The 16,388-nt window shown below is 39.6% G+C and overlaps 1 protein-coding gene across 1 annotated transcript in view; it reads right to left on the reverse strand.

The window, feature by feature from the left end:
- Window positions 1-3,005: 3,005 nt before the first annotated feature.
- The window catches only part of NUBPL (NUBP iron-sulfur cluster assembly factor, mitochondrial), a 207,912-nt gene continuing 194,529 nt past the window's right edge, over window positions 3,006-16,388 (reverse strand). The window contains exons 12-14 of the mRNA XM_087422832.1: window positions 13,730-13,796; window positions 11,139-11,144; window positions 3,006-3,149 (exon numbers count right to left, since the gene is read on the reverse strand). Of these exons, the coding sequence (XP_087278958.1) occupies window positions 3,006-3,149; window positions 11,139-11,144; window positions 13,730-13,796 (217 nt within the window). The remainder of the gene's footprint in view (window positions 3,150-11,138; window positions 11,145-13,729; window positions 13,797-16,388) is intronic.

Consider the following 16,388-nt stretch of genomic DNA (forward strand, 5'->3'; position numbering starts at 1 on the left):
TTACTCAGTCTGCTGATTCAAACGCTAATCTCTTCCAGAGGCACCTGCACCGACACACCCAGAAATAAAGTTTTACCAGTTATCTGGGCATTCCTTAGCCCAGTCAAGTTGACACATAAAATCAACCAACATAGCGGGTGATGAAGTTCTATTTCTTGACTTAGCAGTGGTTTCAAGAACATTCACCTCAGATAATTCCTTAAGTCATACAATTGTTTTGTGTTGTTTTCTGTAACTGTGTGTTTTATTTTATAATAATCATATTATATTGTTATAATAATAGCCCACCTGAAAGGGCTCCCCACCCTCTGTGGGTGGGAGAAGAGTCTGGTGTGAGGTCAGGAGATGGGAGCAATTTCCCAGTAGACCATGTTGTCTAACCAGAAAGCAAGATGGCCCTTCCCAGGATGCTGATGAACCACCAGCACATTCTTTGATTTTTCTCACCCTGTGGGGAAGATCACTGGACCCTCTTGAGAAAACTATTAATTAATATATCAGATAATTATTATTTTTATGTCAGGAGATACGTAAAAAGTACTTTAACTAAGGTCAGGAAAGCTCAAACTAATTTCACAGACACCTTTCGAATAGGGTTGTAAGTGGATGAGGATTGGAAAGAGGGTGTATGACCTTCCGGAAAAAGCAGCAGATCTTGTTCCAGCCTCACTGTCAAATCCTGTTTCATCTAGAGCTGTGGTCAATTCAACTGCATATACTGTGCTACGGTTATCTAATTCCTGATGATTTAATGGCTTTTAAAAATCTGAAAAACGGAAACATTTTATCCAATTAAAAAGAAAACTTCCCATCACAAAAGGCTTATTAGCCACTAGAATAGATTACTAGAGGAAGTTCTGCTATCTCCTTCCCATGAGAGCCTACGGAGCCATCTATTGAGAATCCCCTAGGCGCAGGTGCACGTGGAGACAGGTCCGACAGATGTCTGTGGTGTCTGCCGAGGGGAGGATGATGGCACTGTCCATCACTGACCAGGTGATAGGAAGGCAGAAGAGCACCGTGACCAGAGCACAGACATGTGTCAGAAAGATTTAAGCTCAAATCCTGGCCTTTGTCACTTACTAGCTCTGTGACAGTGGGCAAATTCATTAACCTCCCAGACGTTTATTTCCTCACCTGTAGAATGAGGCTAGTAATCACAATGATTTCATGAAGTTGTGAGAACTGAATGTAGTGATGGATGTAAAGGGCAAACACCTGACACGCCACAAGAGCTCACCAGGTGTGAGCCACTCTCGTCGTTATTGTTACGAACACCATCATCATCGCCGGAAGGAGGGTCTATTAAGGAACAAAATACTTTAGACCAGTGGTTCTCAAAGTGTAGTTCCCGGGCCTGGCCCCGTGGCTTAGCAGTTAAGTGCGCGCGCTCTGCTACTGGCAGCCCGGGTTCGGATCCCGGGCACGCACTGACGCACTGCTTGTCCGGCCATGCTGAGGCGGCGTCCCACATACAGCAACTAGAAGGATGTGCAACTATGACATACAGCTATCTACTGGGGCTTTGGGGAGAAAAAGGGAAAAAAAGGGGGAGGATTGGCAATAGATGTTAGCTCAGGGCTGGTCTTTCTCAGCAAAAAGAGGAGGATTAGCATGGATGTTAGCTCAGGGCTGATCTTCCTCACAAAAACAAACAAACAAACAAAGCGTAGTCCCCAAACCAGCAGCATCTGCATCACCTGGGGACTTCTTAGCAACGCATCTTCCTCTACCTCCTGCCCCTCACCTCCAACCTCAGATCTGCTGAATCAGAGCCTGTGGGGTGGGGCCAGCACTCTGTGTTAACAAGCCCTCCAGTGATTCCAGGCACGCTTGAGTTTGAAAACCACTGACCTAGAACCATCATTTGTTGAAGCCTCTTGCAAACTTTCACAGTCAGAGAGCTTGAATTTTTCAGGAAGGCTGCTAAAATTTTGCTTTTTTATTGACTGAGAACAATGAACTTGAAATCCAGCCTTGATTCTATCAGCCAGTGATGCTGAAGAGAGAATCCCTGTCTGATGCCCCACTAGTCTTATAAGAGCATTGATGAGAGATTGTGGTTTGTCATCTGTGGGTTCCTCAGCATCTCACACACTGTCTGACAGGTGCAGACACTCCATAAATATTCAGTGCTTGAACAATGAATGAAGAGTTAGGAGAAAGGCTGGAGATGATGATAACACTCAACCAGCAGATAAATTCACATCTAAGAAAATCGAACAGGATTTCGTTTAAAAATACTTGTGTTCTAGAACTCGGGAGACACTCATTTGCTTGGCTCACTCAGCAACTTAAGCATATCTTATTAAAATGTATAACTTTCAACTGAAATTAGAAAAAAGGATTAACAGTGATTTTAAAACCTCAAATAACTAAATTCCCAGTGAAATTGAATTTGGGGCAGTACTCAGCCCTTGGGTTAAAGAAGCAACCAAAAGAAAACAAACAGACAAAAAAGGATTGTAGCTGTTTTAAATGCAATTCTGAGGCTAGATGCTGGAAATAAAGAGAGAAAAATCACTTTCTCCCTCTATATATGCATATATATAACAGTAGAAGCATAAATGATTGTTTATATCCTGAAGCATAACAAAATCCAGGTTAATCAAAGAAAGATAAATAGACTATACTGAATATAATTTATTAAGGCAGGGAATTATAAAAATTTTGTTTTAGAAAGGTTTTAATAATTCTATATTTCAATTAATCTGCATATCTCATTAAACACACATCTCTGTTAGAGTTTAACATATTTAGAAAGCAGCAGTCATATTATCAAGTTGAAGCACCATATCTTCATATAGAAAAATATCTTTTCCTTTAAGAATTAGTAGATAAAACTTACAACTGCAATTCCAGGAGGCATAGGAAAACTAAATGCAGTTTGGCACCCATCCACACCTACTGTATAGAAAAATATTAAAGTAATAAAAAAAAAAGTGTCAGAGGCAGTAATGCCAGGATCATCCATATTTATTTTGCTTCTTGTATTTGACCATCTGTCAGTGTGAATAGCCCTCAGTAAAAATGAATGGTTTTATCAATAGTCCCAGCAAAACATATTTGGTTTCATCAATGTAAGATCTACTGCCACCAACCTTGAAAGTTTGGTCTCCTGGCCCCGGGACACCACGTCTCTTGGAGAGCTGACACGGAGAGTGGATGAAAAGCACATATTATCTGGAGCAGTTCTGTACATTACAGAAAAAGAAAAAGAAAACTAGGTGACTGACAGCGACTCCTTGGTGGCACTTGATGAAATAATGCAGTTATCTAATGAATTTACAGGGACATTGGAGCTACCGTTTTTTACTTTTGGCTTAGGAGTGATGGGAGACCCTCAGGCACTGAAGGAGCAGCATCCATTTGTGTGTAAGTCAGCTGAGGAAGATAAGGGACATCCCAAAGAGCTTAACTTCCTCTCAAGGAGAGCTTACTGACTCATTCATTTAGTTCTCCGTAATTCTGTACTTGGGTGCACCTTTAGATGTACTTGAGTATTTAAAAAGTAGGGCAATTTACTTGTCCATTTTTCCTTGCATTCTACTGAGTATTTTTTGGTGATTGCAAACTCTTCAAGGATTTCACTCTTGTAAGACATTTAGAGGACCTGTCTTCACTCTCTAATCTTTCTGAAATTAATAAAAATAGTTTAAAAGTGTTCTTCTTTTAAAATTTCACAATGTTCTCTCCCTTTATTTTTCCTCTAAAAAGATTGCTTATACTCTATAGCAGCAGTGTTCACAACTGTGTGATAATGGGAAAAAATCACAATACCTTTTATTTAAGAAAGTCACATGCCTGCTGAATCTTTGTACAGTTAAGGAAAATATACATTTCTAACACCAAAATTAAGGAATTTGGGAGCTGAAGGATGCGAAAAATACCTAAGAAAGAACAAAATGCTTCACCCTCCCCTAGCATGCAATGACTCCCAAAGCTCTAGCAGCAGCCCAGCCCCCTTGCTAAGCTTCCAGCTGGACTCAGAGCTGCCTTTCTGACCCTTTCACTCTGATGGTACAGAGATCTGCAAGGCCTGTTTCATAGGCTCAGCATTCAAGTGCATGCACACACACACACACACACACACACACACACACACACAGCATTTGCCATCATGAATTCATGAAATAGCCTTTTAAGAGTGGGCCTTTATGTGGGGAATGAGCCTGATTCTCGGTCTAGAGACGGACTCAGGAGATGTCTTGCACATGCTTTCTTCCACGCCTGTTTTTGATGCCAACCAATGCTGCAAACAGCAGCCAACCATTCCAAACCCTCCCAGATGCCTGCAGTGCAGTTAGGAGCTATCTTCACTACTCTCTCCCCTTGCTGGCTAGCATTTGAAGGAGCAATTATAGCACATGCTTAGATGACCTGATGAATAAACAGACAGAGGTCTTTTTGAGGAAACTTATTTAATAGTTCTGCAGAAACTACATACTTGACCCAAACAATAAAACTGGCTGTTGGGAACTTTAGAGGTATGTTTCCCTCACTATTAGCTCACCAGTGCCTGGGATGAACTTCAGACCATCAATACTTAGACAAGAGACTACAGTACCGAGACTGATAGATCACTGACGCTGCCATGAACCGGGACCTAGCTCTGATATGCGTAAGGTATCCCTGCTGTAACAAGGGTCTTTTCATTTACACATAATAAACCCTTCTTGTTTAAATGACTGGGATTAGGTGATCTGCATTGTTCCTTTTGTTTTAGCAACCACTATGATGAAAAGTGAACTCACTAGGCCTGAAGGGAAGGGAATAAGTCAGGCTGATGATCCAAGCCTAATAAAAACCCCTCAAGAGGTCACAGTGGTTACACGTGTTCCCCAGGCACCCGAGACTTCGCATGGCCAAAAGCACTCATCATCTTCCTCCTAAAACACCCTGCTCCTCTTCCCATTGCCGTCTCTCCACGACTGGTGCCATCTGTCCAACCACATCCAGACACCACGTCCTACCATTTCTAAATCCTATCTGGATTCACCACCCTGAGTTCTTGGGTCAGATGTAGGAGTTGAAAGTGGATATTTAGCAGGGGAGGCAAGTTGAATGATGGAAGGGTCTACCATGGAGGGGGCAGGTGAAGTCAGGAGGCAGGTTACTGAGCTGGGTCATAGGTATAGGAACTGAAGATAGGTCTCTCCAGCCACTGCCACTCGCTCCCTCCCTCAGTAGAGCAGCCACCAGAACATGTGACCTTGGGGAGGGTAAAGGTCAAAGCCAGCATGTTGACTGAAACTGAGCCACTGGTTAAAGAGACAGGTGGAAAAGGGAAGGGAGAGATTGGGAAAATCCAGACACCAGGAAAGTCAAAACTGAGAGGAGGCAGAGCTGCTTTGGATGAATTCTGAAGAGAAAGTATAAATGCTTGTTGGGCTTTTTATCTGCTGCCAGCAGCCTCCTATGCGGGCAGTTCAAGATCATCCAAATGGTTCAGACACTGAGGAAGAGCGGCAGGTTAAGGTGGTTCATGCTCAAACCACGATTTCGCTGCGTAGGAACAGGTAAGTTCACCTGCTGAGAGAGACTGGGATGGGTAAGGGACTCCCCAGAACTGCAGAGGTCTGAAATAGCCTCTGTGGGAACAGAGAGGGCGTTGACCGGGACACACAGCAGTGCCCGCAGCCCTGAGGGCCCAATTGAAGCTGGAGACCACACACTTGTTGTAGCACCATTACACTTGGGTGTGTGGTTTTCTTCAGTGTTATTGAGCAGTCAGGACGAGAGGAAGCAGGAATACTACAAGCTTTGGCACTAACAAAGCAGGTGTAGTGGTTACACAAGGTAAGGGAGTAGGGGAGAAGCAAATGAAACCATTCACTGTGTAGGTCTAGGTTGGAGAAGACAGGAAGGTGTGATGGTTACTTTTACGTTTCAACTTGGCTGGACCATGGTGCCCAGATATTTGGTTAAACATTATTCTGGATGCTTCTGTGAGGGTGTTTTTGGATGAGATTAACATTCAAATCAGTGGACTTTGAGTAAAGCTGTTTACCCTCCATAATGGGGTGGGCCTCATCCAATCAGTTGAAGGCCTGAATAGAACAAACGACTGACCTCCCCAGGCAAGAAGGAATTCTGCTAACAGACCACCTTTCAACTTTAACTGCAACAGGAGCTCTTCCCTAGTCTCCAGCCTGACGGCCTTCGGACTTGAACCACAATATTAAATCTTCTGAGTCTCCAGCCTGCCAGACCACCCTGCAGATTTTTGACTCACCAGCCTCCATAATTGCATGAGCCAATTCCTTAAAATAAATCTCTCTATATATATGTATCTAGAGAGAGAGGGAGAGAGAGAGATCGGTGATCAATAGATTTAGATCTATCCACCTATCTACGTAACATGAACACATCCTACTGGTTCTGTGTCTGTGAAGAACCCTGACTAATACAGAAGGCAAGTCCAGAGAGAGGGGAAGGATGGAGTGAAGGGACGTCAAGGCATTGGAAGTCCCGAAAAGCAGCTTCAGTGAGGGCAGTGGACTGCGAGATCAGGAAGGACGGTAAGTTACCACATTCAGAGTTAGCAGAGTTTCAGATTTCAGACGCAGAGTGGATCTGAATGAGGACACAGTCAGAGGAGTGGTGGCAGAGAACCTGGAAACTGAAAAAGCCTTTGAGGCCCAGTGCTGCACCGGAAGCAGGGCACTCAGTGAGAGTGGGGCCTGGAACAGAGAGAGAAGACCGCACGCCAGGGTGTCAGTAGACAGGGAGGCTGCCTGCCGACATTCTTCAGTGGCTCCTTAGCACCCGCAGGGCAAGTCCAGCTCCCTGGTAGGGCAGGAAGCCCTTCATGACCTGGCCCTTCACACCTTCCCAGCTCACTTCCGCGCAGCCCCAGCCCAGCCCAGCCCAGCCTCAGCCACATTGACCTTCTGGCTGTGGTCTGAAGCTGACTAAGCTCTCGGCCTTCAAGCCTTTGCACATTCCATTCTTCTTGCCCTTCTTGGGAGAGCAATCCACTCCTCACCCCACCTCTCCCTCTCCACACTGGCAGCTTGAAATGAAGCCTACAAGAATCCTCACCTTGACCAGCACTCCTAACAAACCAAAGACCCTCTGGGCAATAGTCTCTTTAAGGGTCGGGAAAATTCCTTCCTCTACTCAGTCATTAGCTATACTTTCAGTGAAGCAAACTGCACTCTTCTGTGCAACTGCAGGTTCTACAAATCCTTTAAAAAGTTTCAGGCTGCTCAATCTCAGTCACCAGGAGTTGAGCTTTCTAGGTTTAATTCAGGCAGCATCAGAGAACTGTATTAATTATCGGCAAAGATGACAATGAGCCGGCAGCAGGTGGCCACAGGTGGACTCGCCTCCAGCTCCTCCTTTTTTGCATATCCTGTCCTGTCTATTGCCATCTCTCTGCCAGACTTCCAATTTCAATGTTTAGCGCAGAAATATGCTTATTGCATTGATTTCTTTTCCTATTCTTGATTTTCCCCCTACGGCCTCTCCTGAACTTAGTACTTTATTTAAAAAGTGATAAATAAAACATGAGCCTTGTTTTAACTTTTAAAGCATGAGGTAGTTCAATAAATAGAAGAGTGGATGGATGTTAATCAATGAAACTTGATTCATGGCTTTCCAACTGATACCTCGATCAGAGACTCTGGCAGTAAACTTTAAGGAACCCGAACCTCTGATTTCTTTCCTTGGCCTAAGAAAAATTCACTCCTTTGGCTCATTTTCTTCCTTCCATAAAGACTGTATGGGGGTGGGGAGAGACTTTAGGGGACAGGAGTAACTCCATTCCTAGTGGCTACCCTTGCATGTTTGCTCATCTTCCCAAACCATCCTTCAAGTTCTCCCTAGTAATACAGACAGAGCATCATTACACAGTCACACGGATGGCCAGTCTTCCACAGGTGACATTTCTTTTTACAATTAAGCAAGCTGAAGCTCTTAGTGGCAGAGATAAAGTTTGATTCCTATCTTCCTTACACTAAACACTCTCCTTCCTTAATAAACTTCTCCTCATTCACTGTGAAATTGAAAACACAGCGTTTTCCTGATGACCAGATGGCACAGCAAATGTAACCACTTCAAGCAGCCCACACTTCCTCTCCGCCACCCTCCACGGAGGGGAAATCAAGGGGCAAACGCCTTATTCCTCCCAGATGCCAACCTCTCTTGAGTGCTTCCCTCAATCATTACTTAAAAAAAAAACAGAGCTATGGAGTTGGGAGAAAGCAAATATTTTTTTAAAGCTTTAAAATAAAACGAATCATTCAGAGGTGGGTAATAGTAAGTGAATAAAAGAAATGAGTCAAAATTATATTCTTCACTAATATTTAATTCAACAAGGACTCCACTTACATTTATTCTAAGTTATCTGGTATAGTTGTTTGAAGTAAAATTTCCCTTCAATTCATATCTAGTGAGTAAAGCAAGGAAATTCTGATGGATGATGAAGGGCAAGATGCATAGACTTCTACTCACATCAGCTGATAGACACTTAATACTGTGGACTGTTTCAGCTAACAGAAGCTTACCATGATTCCTGAGCTTCTTGGGGTCTATTTTCCTTCGGCAGTCTTACCGAGGCAAATTTATTGAACTTTCAAAACCTGTTTCTTCCACCTGAAAAAACAGGTCCTCGGGCTTACCAATCTATGAAAAAATATAGGGAAGGAAATTCATGTTGGTAAGGTACTTTCTTAACTACACAAAAGGAAATGATTCCCTCAATTTGGTCTCTCATATCATCAGGAAATCAACCCTCTCCTCCTTCCTCAACCCAGTTTTGGAAATGGTGACTAACGCTCTTATTTACCCAGGAATTGATAACTCCTTCATTGATTGCTTAAAATAATAACAGGTTAGCGTTGCTACGGATTGTCAAGGAAAATTAGTTCGCAACAAGGATTTTTATTAACAGAGCTGTGAAGTGAAACCCCACTGAAGCGGCAGCACCTATTCTGCTTTTGGAAAATACGCTCTGAGAAAATGTGCAAGCAAGCCACATGCCTGTTCGTTTCTAAGAGCTCAGGACGCTGAAGCACTCTGAAAAGCATGGCAATAAAGCCATCGTCAGAAAGAAAAGTGGGTACACAGGTTCCAGCTTGCACACTTGGATGGCGTGTTTTCCTCTTCTTCCAACACTCCATTCTACCAAAAAGCCACTTCACTAAACAGCTCCTGTGTCCTAGTGTTTACTAACAGGAAGTGATCATGAGGAATCTTCATTTTTTTATATTCACTGTAAAATGTAATTAATTAGAAGCCTTAGATAGATACAAAAAGCTTGTTTACATGAAAATACCCCCTAGAAAGGATAAGAAATCTCTCAGATTCAACAGAAAGCAATTACTCGATAATTCAAGTCAGTAAAAACTTTCTCTGCTCACCATAAAAAGACAAACTCATAAAACGTTTTGATATTTTTGTTTATTGGTGATTTTATGTACGTTATTTATAAAAATTAGTTAGTGTAGAGGGAGACTAAACACTGTTAACTGTTTCAAGCAACAGTCTAATGCTAATTAAAGAGTGAGGAGATAGATTTAGAGCAATGTTTTTTCCACAAAACATATCAAGCCTGGAATTTGAACTAGAGGGTCACAGAATATTTATTTTAAAACTTTCTAGTCAGTAAAAGAAACAGTTCCTTGGTGCAAAGGAGCAAACATCACCCAACTTCTCTATAATTCTTCAGCAAGGAAAATAGGGGGTAACAGAAAAAAAAAGAGCACAGATTTTAGTTCCTAAAATAAACTTCATGCAATCACAGGAAGCATTGAGGTCTCCCTTTTCCTCCTCTTGCAGGAAAATGAAACAATCTCTGGCCCACAGGAAATAACACAAGTTTTAGAAAACCCTTGTGGTATGAGACAGAAAAGTTCAAGTGGCTCTCTTCTGAGTCCCATAAATGACGTAAAGGACAACAGATGTTCAAAGACTCAGGTACCCCAACAAGAAGTAACTGATTTGTCCCGGCGAGAGTGACAACTCCACGCGAGGCTCAGGAACACAGGACAGCAGAGTCACACATACACACTACAATCAATGTCTGCACACAACTAGCTCCTAGCCTCACTTTGGCAAAAAGAGCAACTGTAGGAAAAGAAAGGACGGCAGGAAGTGCGGAAGAAAGGAGGCACGAGGGGTAAGGAAGCAAAAGTGGACAGGGCTAGTTTATTTTAAATTGCCAGCAGGTTCTACCAAAAATTAGTAAAAATATGGGCAGGTCAGTAATTGATGGGACAATTGAAGAAAAATCAACAACGCATAAGTGTGGATACGATACCATACACATGCAAAAATTCTTATAATGTAATTGGGTACAAGAAAAAGTTTATAACAGTTTCATTAGATGTAATTACAGGTGTCAAGGGAATAAATCCTATAATATCTACTTTCTGCTTTAAAAGTATTTTTCTTAGACTATCTAGTTAGGAGGGTATTCTTGGCATTGCTACATAGGGCATGTTAGTAGGTAAACGTTTTTATAATCCCACCAAACACTTATCAATTAAGTCCTCAAGATGAAAGGTCAAAAAGTAGTTTATGTAGAGGAAATCAGGAAGAATTGCACATTTTGTAGAGATTTCTTCCCTTGTGGCTTTAATGCAAAAGGAGATTCCACAAAACCGTCTGAAGACCATCTGCCTGTGTTGTGAGATGCCACGACCACACTTTGAACTTAACAGGTTACAAATAGGATAACAAAATAAACAGCATTTAGTCGGTTAAATATGTAGTTTTATATGACCTTGTAGACTATTGGGTTTTGGCAAGAGTAATTAGGCAAAATGAACTGTTCAATCATTTACAGTATCAAAATATATATTTCACTTCCTTATTCTCCCACTGCCATCACCTTCTCCAGGCCTGCTTCCCTCACAGCTGTGCTCCTGTGAGGGTTTTCCAGCTGATCTCCCTGCTTTTCCTCATTTTGTTACTGAATGCTCCTGCCTCACACCCCCATCCCATTACTGCCGCCACCTCATTTCCTACATTGGCTGGATCAATCTTTTAAAAATACAGCTTCTAAAAGTCACTTCCAGAGTCAAGAACTTAAGAGGGCCAGTTTCTTAGTAACCTTACAGAGATAGCTGACACGTGCATACGTGAAGATGTGTGTGTGTGTGCATGTTAATGCAAATTGTAGCAGTCGACACACACTTCTTTTTTTTAACAATATAATCCAGTGGTCATTCCATTTCAGAACATATGGAGCTGCTTTATTCTTTTTTTTTTTTTTCCCCCTGGGGAAGATTCGCCCTGAGCTAACATCTATTGCCAATTTTCCTGTTTGGTTTTTTTTTTACATGAGCCACTGCCACAGCATGGCCACTGACAGACGAATGGTGTGGTTCTGCATCCAGGAACTAAACCTGGACCACCGAAGTGGAGCGTGCCAAACTTTAACCACTAGGGCCATCAGGGCTGACCCTGCTTTATTCTTTTATAATAGCTGCATTATACTCCACTGTATGGATGTTCCATAATTTATTTAAAAGCCTCTGTGGAAGGAAAATGGGTGGTTGAGTGAGTAGAAGGAGGAAATATACTTTTTCTCCAAATGATATTTTTAAGGTGATATTTCACACAAAGAATACGTACGAGTTAAGAAACAACATCCACGACCCCACCCACCCTCCCAGTTAAAAAAAAAAAACTAGTTTACCAATACTCTATCTACCTTTGTGTTCCTTTCCTGCTTCATCCCCCGTCTGTCACCCTAGAAGTAACTCTTACCTGATTTTAATATTTGTCATCACCATAGGTTTTTAAGAAAATTTTTATCACATATGCATATATGCTAAATAGATTAGTTGGTTTTGCTTGTTTCTGAACTTTATAAAATGGTACACTATAAATAGTCTTCTGTAACCTGCCATTTCCACACATTATGTTTCTAAGATTCATCCCTTTTTAAAAAGTAGCTGCAGTTCGCTCATTATCACTGCTGCATAATATTCTACTGCGCGACTACACTACAAGGAATTTATCCATTCTTTTGTTATCAGACATTCGGTTATTTGCAGATTTTTTCTACTCTGAACAGTGCTGCTATGAATATTCTTAAATGTGTCTTCTGGTGCACATGTGCAAGAAATCCTCTAGGAAATTCCCAGAACTTTGTAGTAAGTCATGTGACTGCAATAGTGTAACAAAGCGTTCTCCAAAGTGGCGGTTTACCATTTTACTAGCAATGTCTAAGACACACCCCTTCCAATACTTGGTTTTTAAGACTTCTTAATTACAATCCAGTGAGTATAAAATGGCATCTCATTGGTTTTGATTTGCACTTTCCTGACTACCGCTGGGATTGAGCTTCTTTTCTTATGTTTATTGACCATTCATGTTTTCTCTTCTGTGAAATGCCTGTTTTGTTTCTATTGCCTAGTTTTCAATTAAGTTATCCTTTTTTTTCCTTATTGATTTGTAGGAGTTCTTGCATTATTCCAAATAACTAATTATAGGTGCTGCAATATGTTCTCTCAGTTTGTGGCTTATCTCCTCACTTTCCATATGATGTCTTTTATTGAACAGACATTCTTAATTTTAATGTAGCCAAATTTATCAATCTTTTCTTTTACGATTAGAGCTGTATCTTGTTTAAGAGATTCTTCCCTCCTAAGGTCACAAAGGTCCTGTATTTTCTTCAAAATTTTATAATTTTACCTTTAAAGTTGATTTTTATATGGCATGAGGTAGGGATCCATTTTTTTCCATATGGGTAACAACTGTCCAGCACTCTTTCCCCAGAGATGTGCAATACCCATTTTGTCATAAATCAACCTTTCAAATATGCACAGACTGTTTCCAGGCTCTCTATTTTGTCAATTTTCTATCCTTGTATTTACACCAAACTGTCTTAATTACTATAAATTCATAGTAAGTCTTGATACCTGGTAAGGCAAATTGCCTTCCTCCTTCTCCTCCTCCTCTTTCTTCTTATTTTTCTTCTTCAGGAGTTTCTCAGTTATTCTTGCATCTTTGCTCTTCATATAAATATTTAAATCAGTTTGTTAGGCACTGTTAGAAGGGAGAATTATTTTTCATGGAATACCTTTTGGTACCTTTTAAATTTTGTCTGGAAGTCATGTATTATAAATAAAAAATAATTTTTAAAAATCTTATGACTGCCTACTGTGTCAAGGTCAAACTGTACTTCATGCCATTCAAGGTCCTCTGTAATATGATCAGTTTTTTCCATTCTATTTTCCTATTACCCATTACTTCCAAATATGAAACTACATCTCTAAGTCAGCGGTCTTCCCCACAGCTCTCTCATATGTACCATATTCAGCCCACTTATATCCCCTCATTTCTTTGTTCATATTATTTCCTCATGGTCAACCACCTATTCTTCAAACCTGATTCCAGATCTTTTTTCTTCAATCCACTTCCCTAAAACTACTAATGTACTTAAAGTCAGAGTTTGGCTCTTGTTAGTGTTAAATTTTACTTTGTGATAGTTTGGTGTCCTTAATTAAGGCATGGGCATACTTGCTAGGGGCAAGTATGGGCTGGAAAAGAGTTGAAGAAATATTTTTGATTGGTTCTTCTCAATGTTAAGTGGATTTTAGACTAATCGCTGTTGCCGACCTTGAGGTCCAACCACTATAAGGCCTTTTAGTTTGGATATGTTGGCTGTCATACTTGATCTAGGTGAGTAACCGTGATTGGTGAACTACAAGAGAAAGACAGTGCTTAATGGAATTTATTTGCAAGGGACTTTTACAACATAACTCAAAAATACCTTCAACAGCAGAGACAGCCTAATAACATGTTCTCGTGGTGGTTTACAGCGTATCTGTACAGTTTCCATCTGAAGAGATGATAACGAAACAAGTGGGTGAACCATAATTAAATCCATTAGGCACAGTGTGAGAAATAATGCTTAAACAACAGTTCAACAGCTGCAACACTCATATTCTTCAAAATGTTTTCTTCAATGCTTAAAACAGATATAGTTGAAGATAATTTATTGTTCTTATCTTATTTCTCAATTAAAATAATAAAAAATAAAAATTATTATTGCTTGATATATTCAATTTGTAAAAGACAACTGATGTTATTGTAAAGGGCCAAACTAACCTACAGTGTAAAGATAACCAAAGGCATAGAGTATAAATGAGCTGCAACAAAAGCTAACAACTATGGAACTTTAAAATATCTAAAAAAGACTAAAAATAATAAGAGTAGGAAAGTCATTTGAAAAAAATCTTCAAATACACAGCCATTTTTTCTCTTCTTTTTTTTATTAAAGGATATTCTTTTGTATTAAACTTCCTTTACGTATTAACCAAGTTATTTGTTGTTACAAACCTGGGGATAAAAGTCAGCTACTTTTCAATTAATAAGTTGAAAGTATAGCACATCAATATTTACATAGGTCATCCAATTTCAGAATTTAACAAGGTTTTCAAAGTATTGATATGCTTTACACTAAAGATTGGGTTTAAATGTTTTTTAAATAAGAGTTTCTGATTAGGAAAGTGGTCTATGACCAAGTTCTATTGTCACTATACTCTACGGAAACTTTAAGCCAAATTACTTAAAAATAGTTTTAAATGTGAAAACAATTTGCTGCTTCAGGTCACACAATAGGATGTGGCAGAAGTAAGAAAAGAAAGCAAATAATTGAATTGATTATCCTTCAAGTTTCAATCTGAACTCCAAATGTCAGTAGTCACTCAAACTACCCAGCACAACAAAGAATGTGCATCTAGTTCTTCAATAAGGTATCTTGAGTTAAAAAAAAAAAAAATGAGACTTTGAAAAAGGGATCTGAAAACAACCACATATAACCAAACTGCAACATTTCAGGCATTTAAAAAGAGTTATTTTCTTATAAAAATACTATTCTGAAAAGTATAATCCAATATTAGGAACTAATTCATTAATACATCATTTTTTATAACTTTATTGAAGTATAACTGATGCACAATAAACTGCACATATTTAAAGCATACGAATTGATGACTTTGGGCCTATGTATATACCTGTGAAATCTTCACCACAATCAAGTTGCTCAACATTCCTATCATCTTCCGAAGTTTCCTCATATCCTTTTTAATCCAGCTCTCTCTCCATCCCCTTTCTCCCCCAACACCCATCTCCAGGCAACCACTGATCTACTTTGTCAAGTAGTTAAGTATGCATTTTCCAGAATTTATATAAATGGAATTATACAGGTTGCACCCTTTGTTAGGTCTGCCTCTTTCATTCAGCATTATTATTTTAAGATTTATTCATATTATTGTATCACTAAACATTCCATTTTATTGCTAAGTATCCTATTGTGTAGATATAGCAAATTTGGTTTATCCATCCACCTTTTGGTGGACATCTGAGTTGTTTCTAGCTTTTGGACATTATAAACAAGGCTTCTAGGAATATCTGCACGTAAGTCTTCATGTGGATATGTGTTTTGTTTCTCTTGGGTAAACAGCTGGAGCAGAACAGTTAGATTGTACGGTAAGTGAATCTTTAACTTGTTTGAATGCACCAGACCTTTTGCCAAACATAAACGTACTATTTTACATTCCGACCAACACTGTATGAGAGTTCCAGTGGATTCACATCGTCAACAACACTTGGTGCGGTCAACCTTTTTCATTGTAGCCATTTTCGTGGCTGTGAGTGGTATCTCATCGTGGGGTTTTTTTGCATTTCCCTAATGACTAAAGATGTTGAGCATTTTTCAGGTTATTTTTCAATGGTTCCTCTTGTTGGTGAAATCTCTAGTCAAATCCTTTGCCCATTTTAAAACTAAGTTTTTTGTCTTTTTATTTATGGGTTGTAACTGTTCTTTATATAGTTTAGATACAAATTCTTTGTCAGATATGTTTTATGTGTTTTCTCCCAGTCTGTAAACTGCCTTTTAATTTTCTTAACTGTTTTTCAAACAGCTGTTTTAATTTTGATGTACAGTTTATCAACTTTTTCTTTTATAGTTTTATAGTGATTTTGTGTGTCATATTTAAGAAATCTTTGCCTAACTCAAGATTGTGAAGATTTTCTATGTTATTTTCTAGAAGTTTCATAGTTTTAGATTTTGCATTTACATATATGATCTACTTTGATTTAATTTTTGTAGAGGTGTATGGTGTAAAATGAGGTTCATTTCTTTGCAAAAAGATTTCTAACTGTTAGAGCACAATTGCTGAAAAGATCATCTATTCCTCATTGAATTGCCTTGGCACCTTTGTTGAAAATCAAATGATCATATCTGTATATGTCTCTTTTTGAACTTTCTATTCTGTTCCATGGGTCTGTATGCCTATCTTTACACAGATACCACACTGTCTTGATTACTGTAGCTTTATAATAAGTCTTGAAATCAGGTAGTATAAGTCCTCTTACTTTAATCTTCTTTCTTCAAAACTGTTTTGGCTATTCTAGATCCTCTTTAT

The sequence above is a fragment of the Ceratotherium simum genome, chromosome 3 (genome assembly GCF_057802395.1).
Source record: "Ceratotherium simum simum isolate JZ-2026a chromosome 3, ASM5780239v1, whole genome shotgun sequence".
Classification (NCBI taxonomy): Eukaryota; Metazoa; Chordata; class Mammalia; order Perissodactyla; family Rhinocerotidae; genus Ceratotherium; species Ceratotherium simum.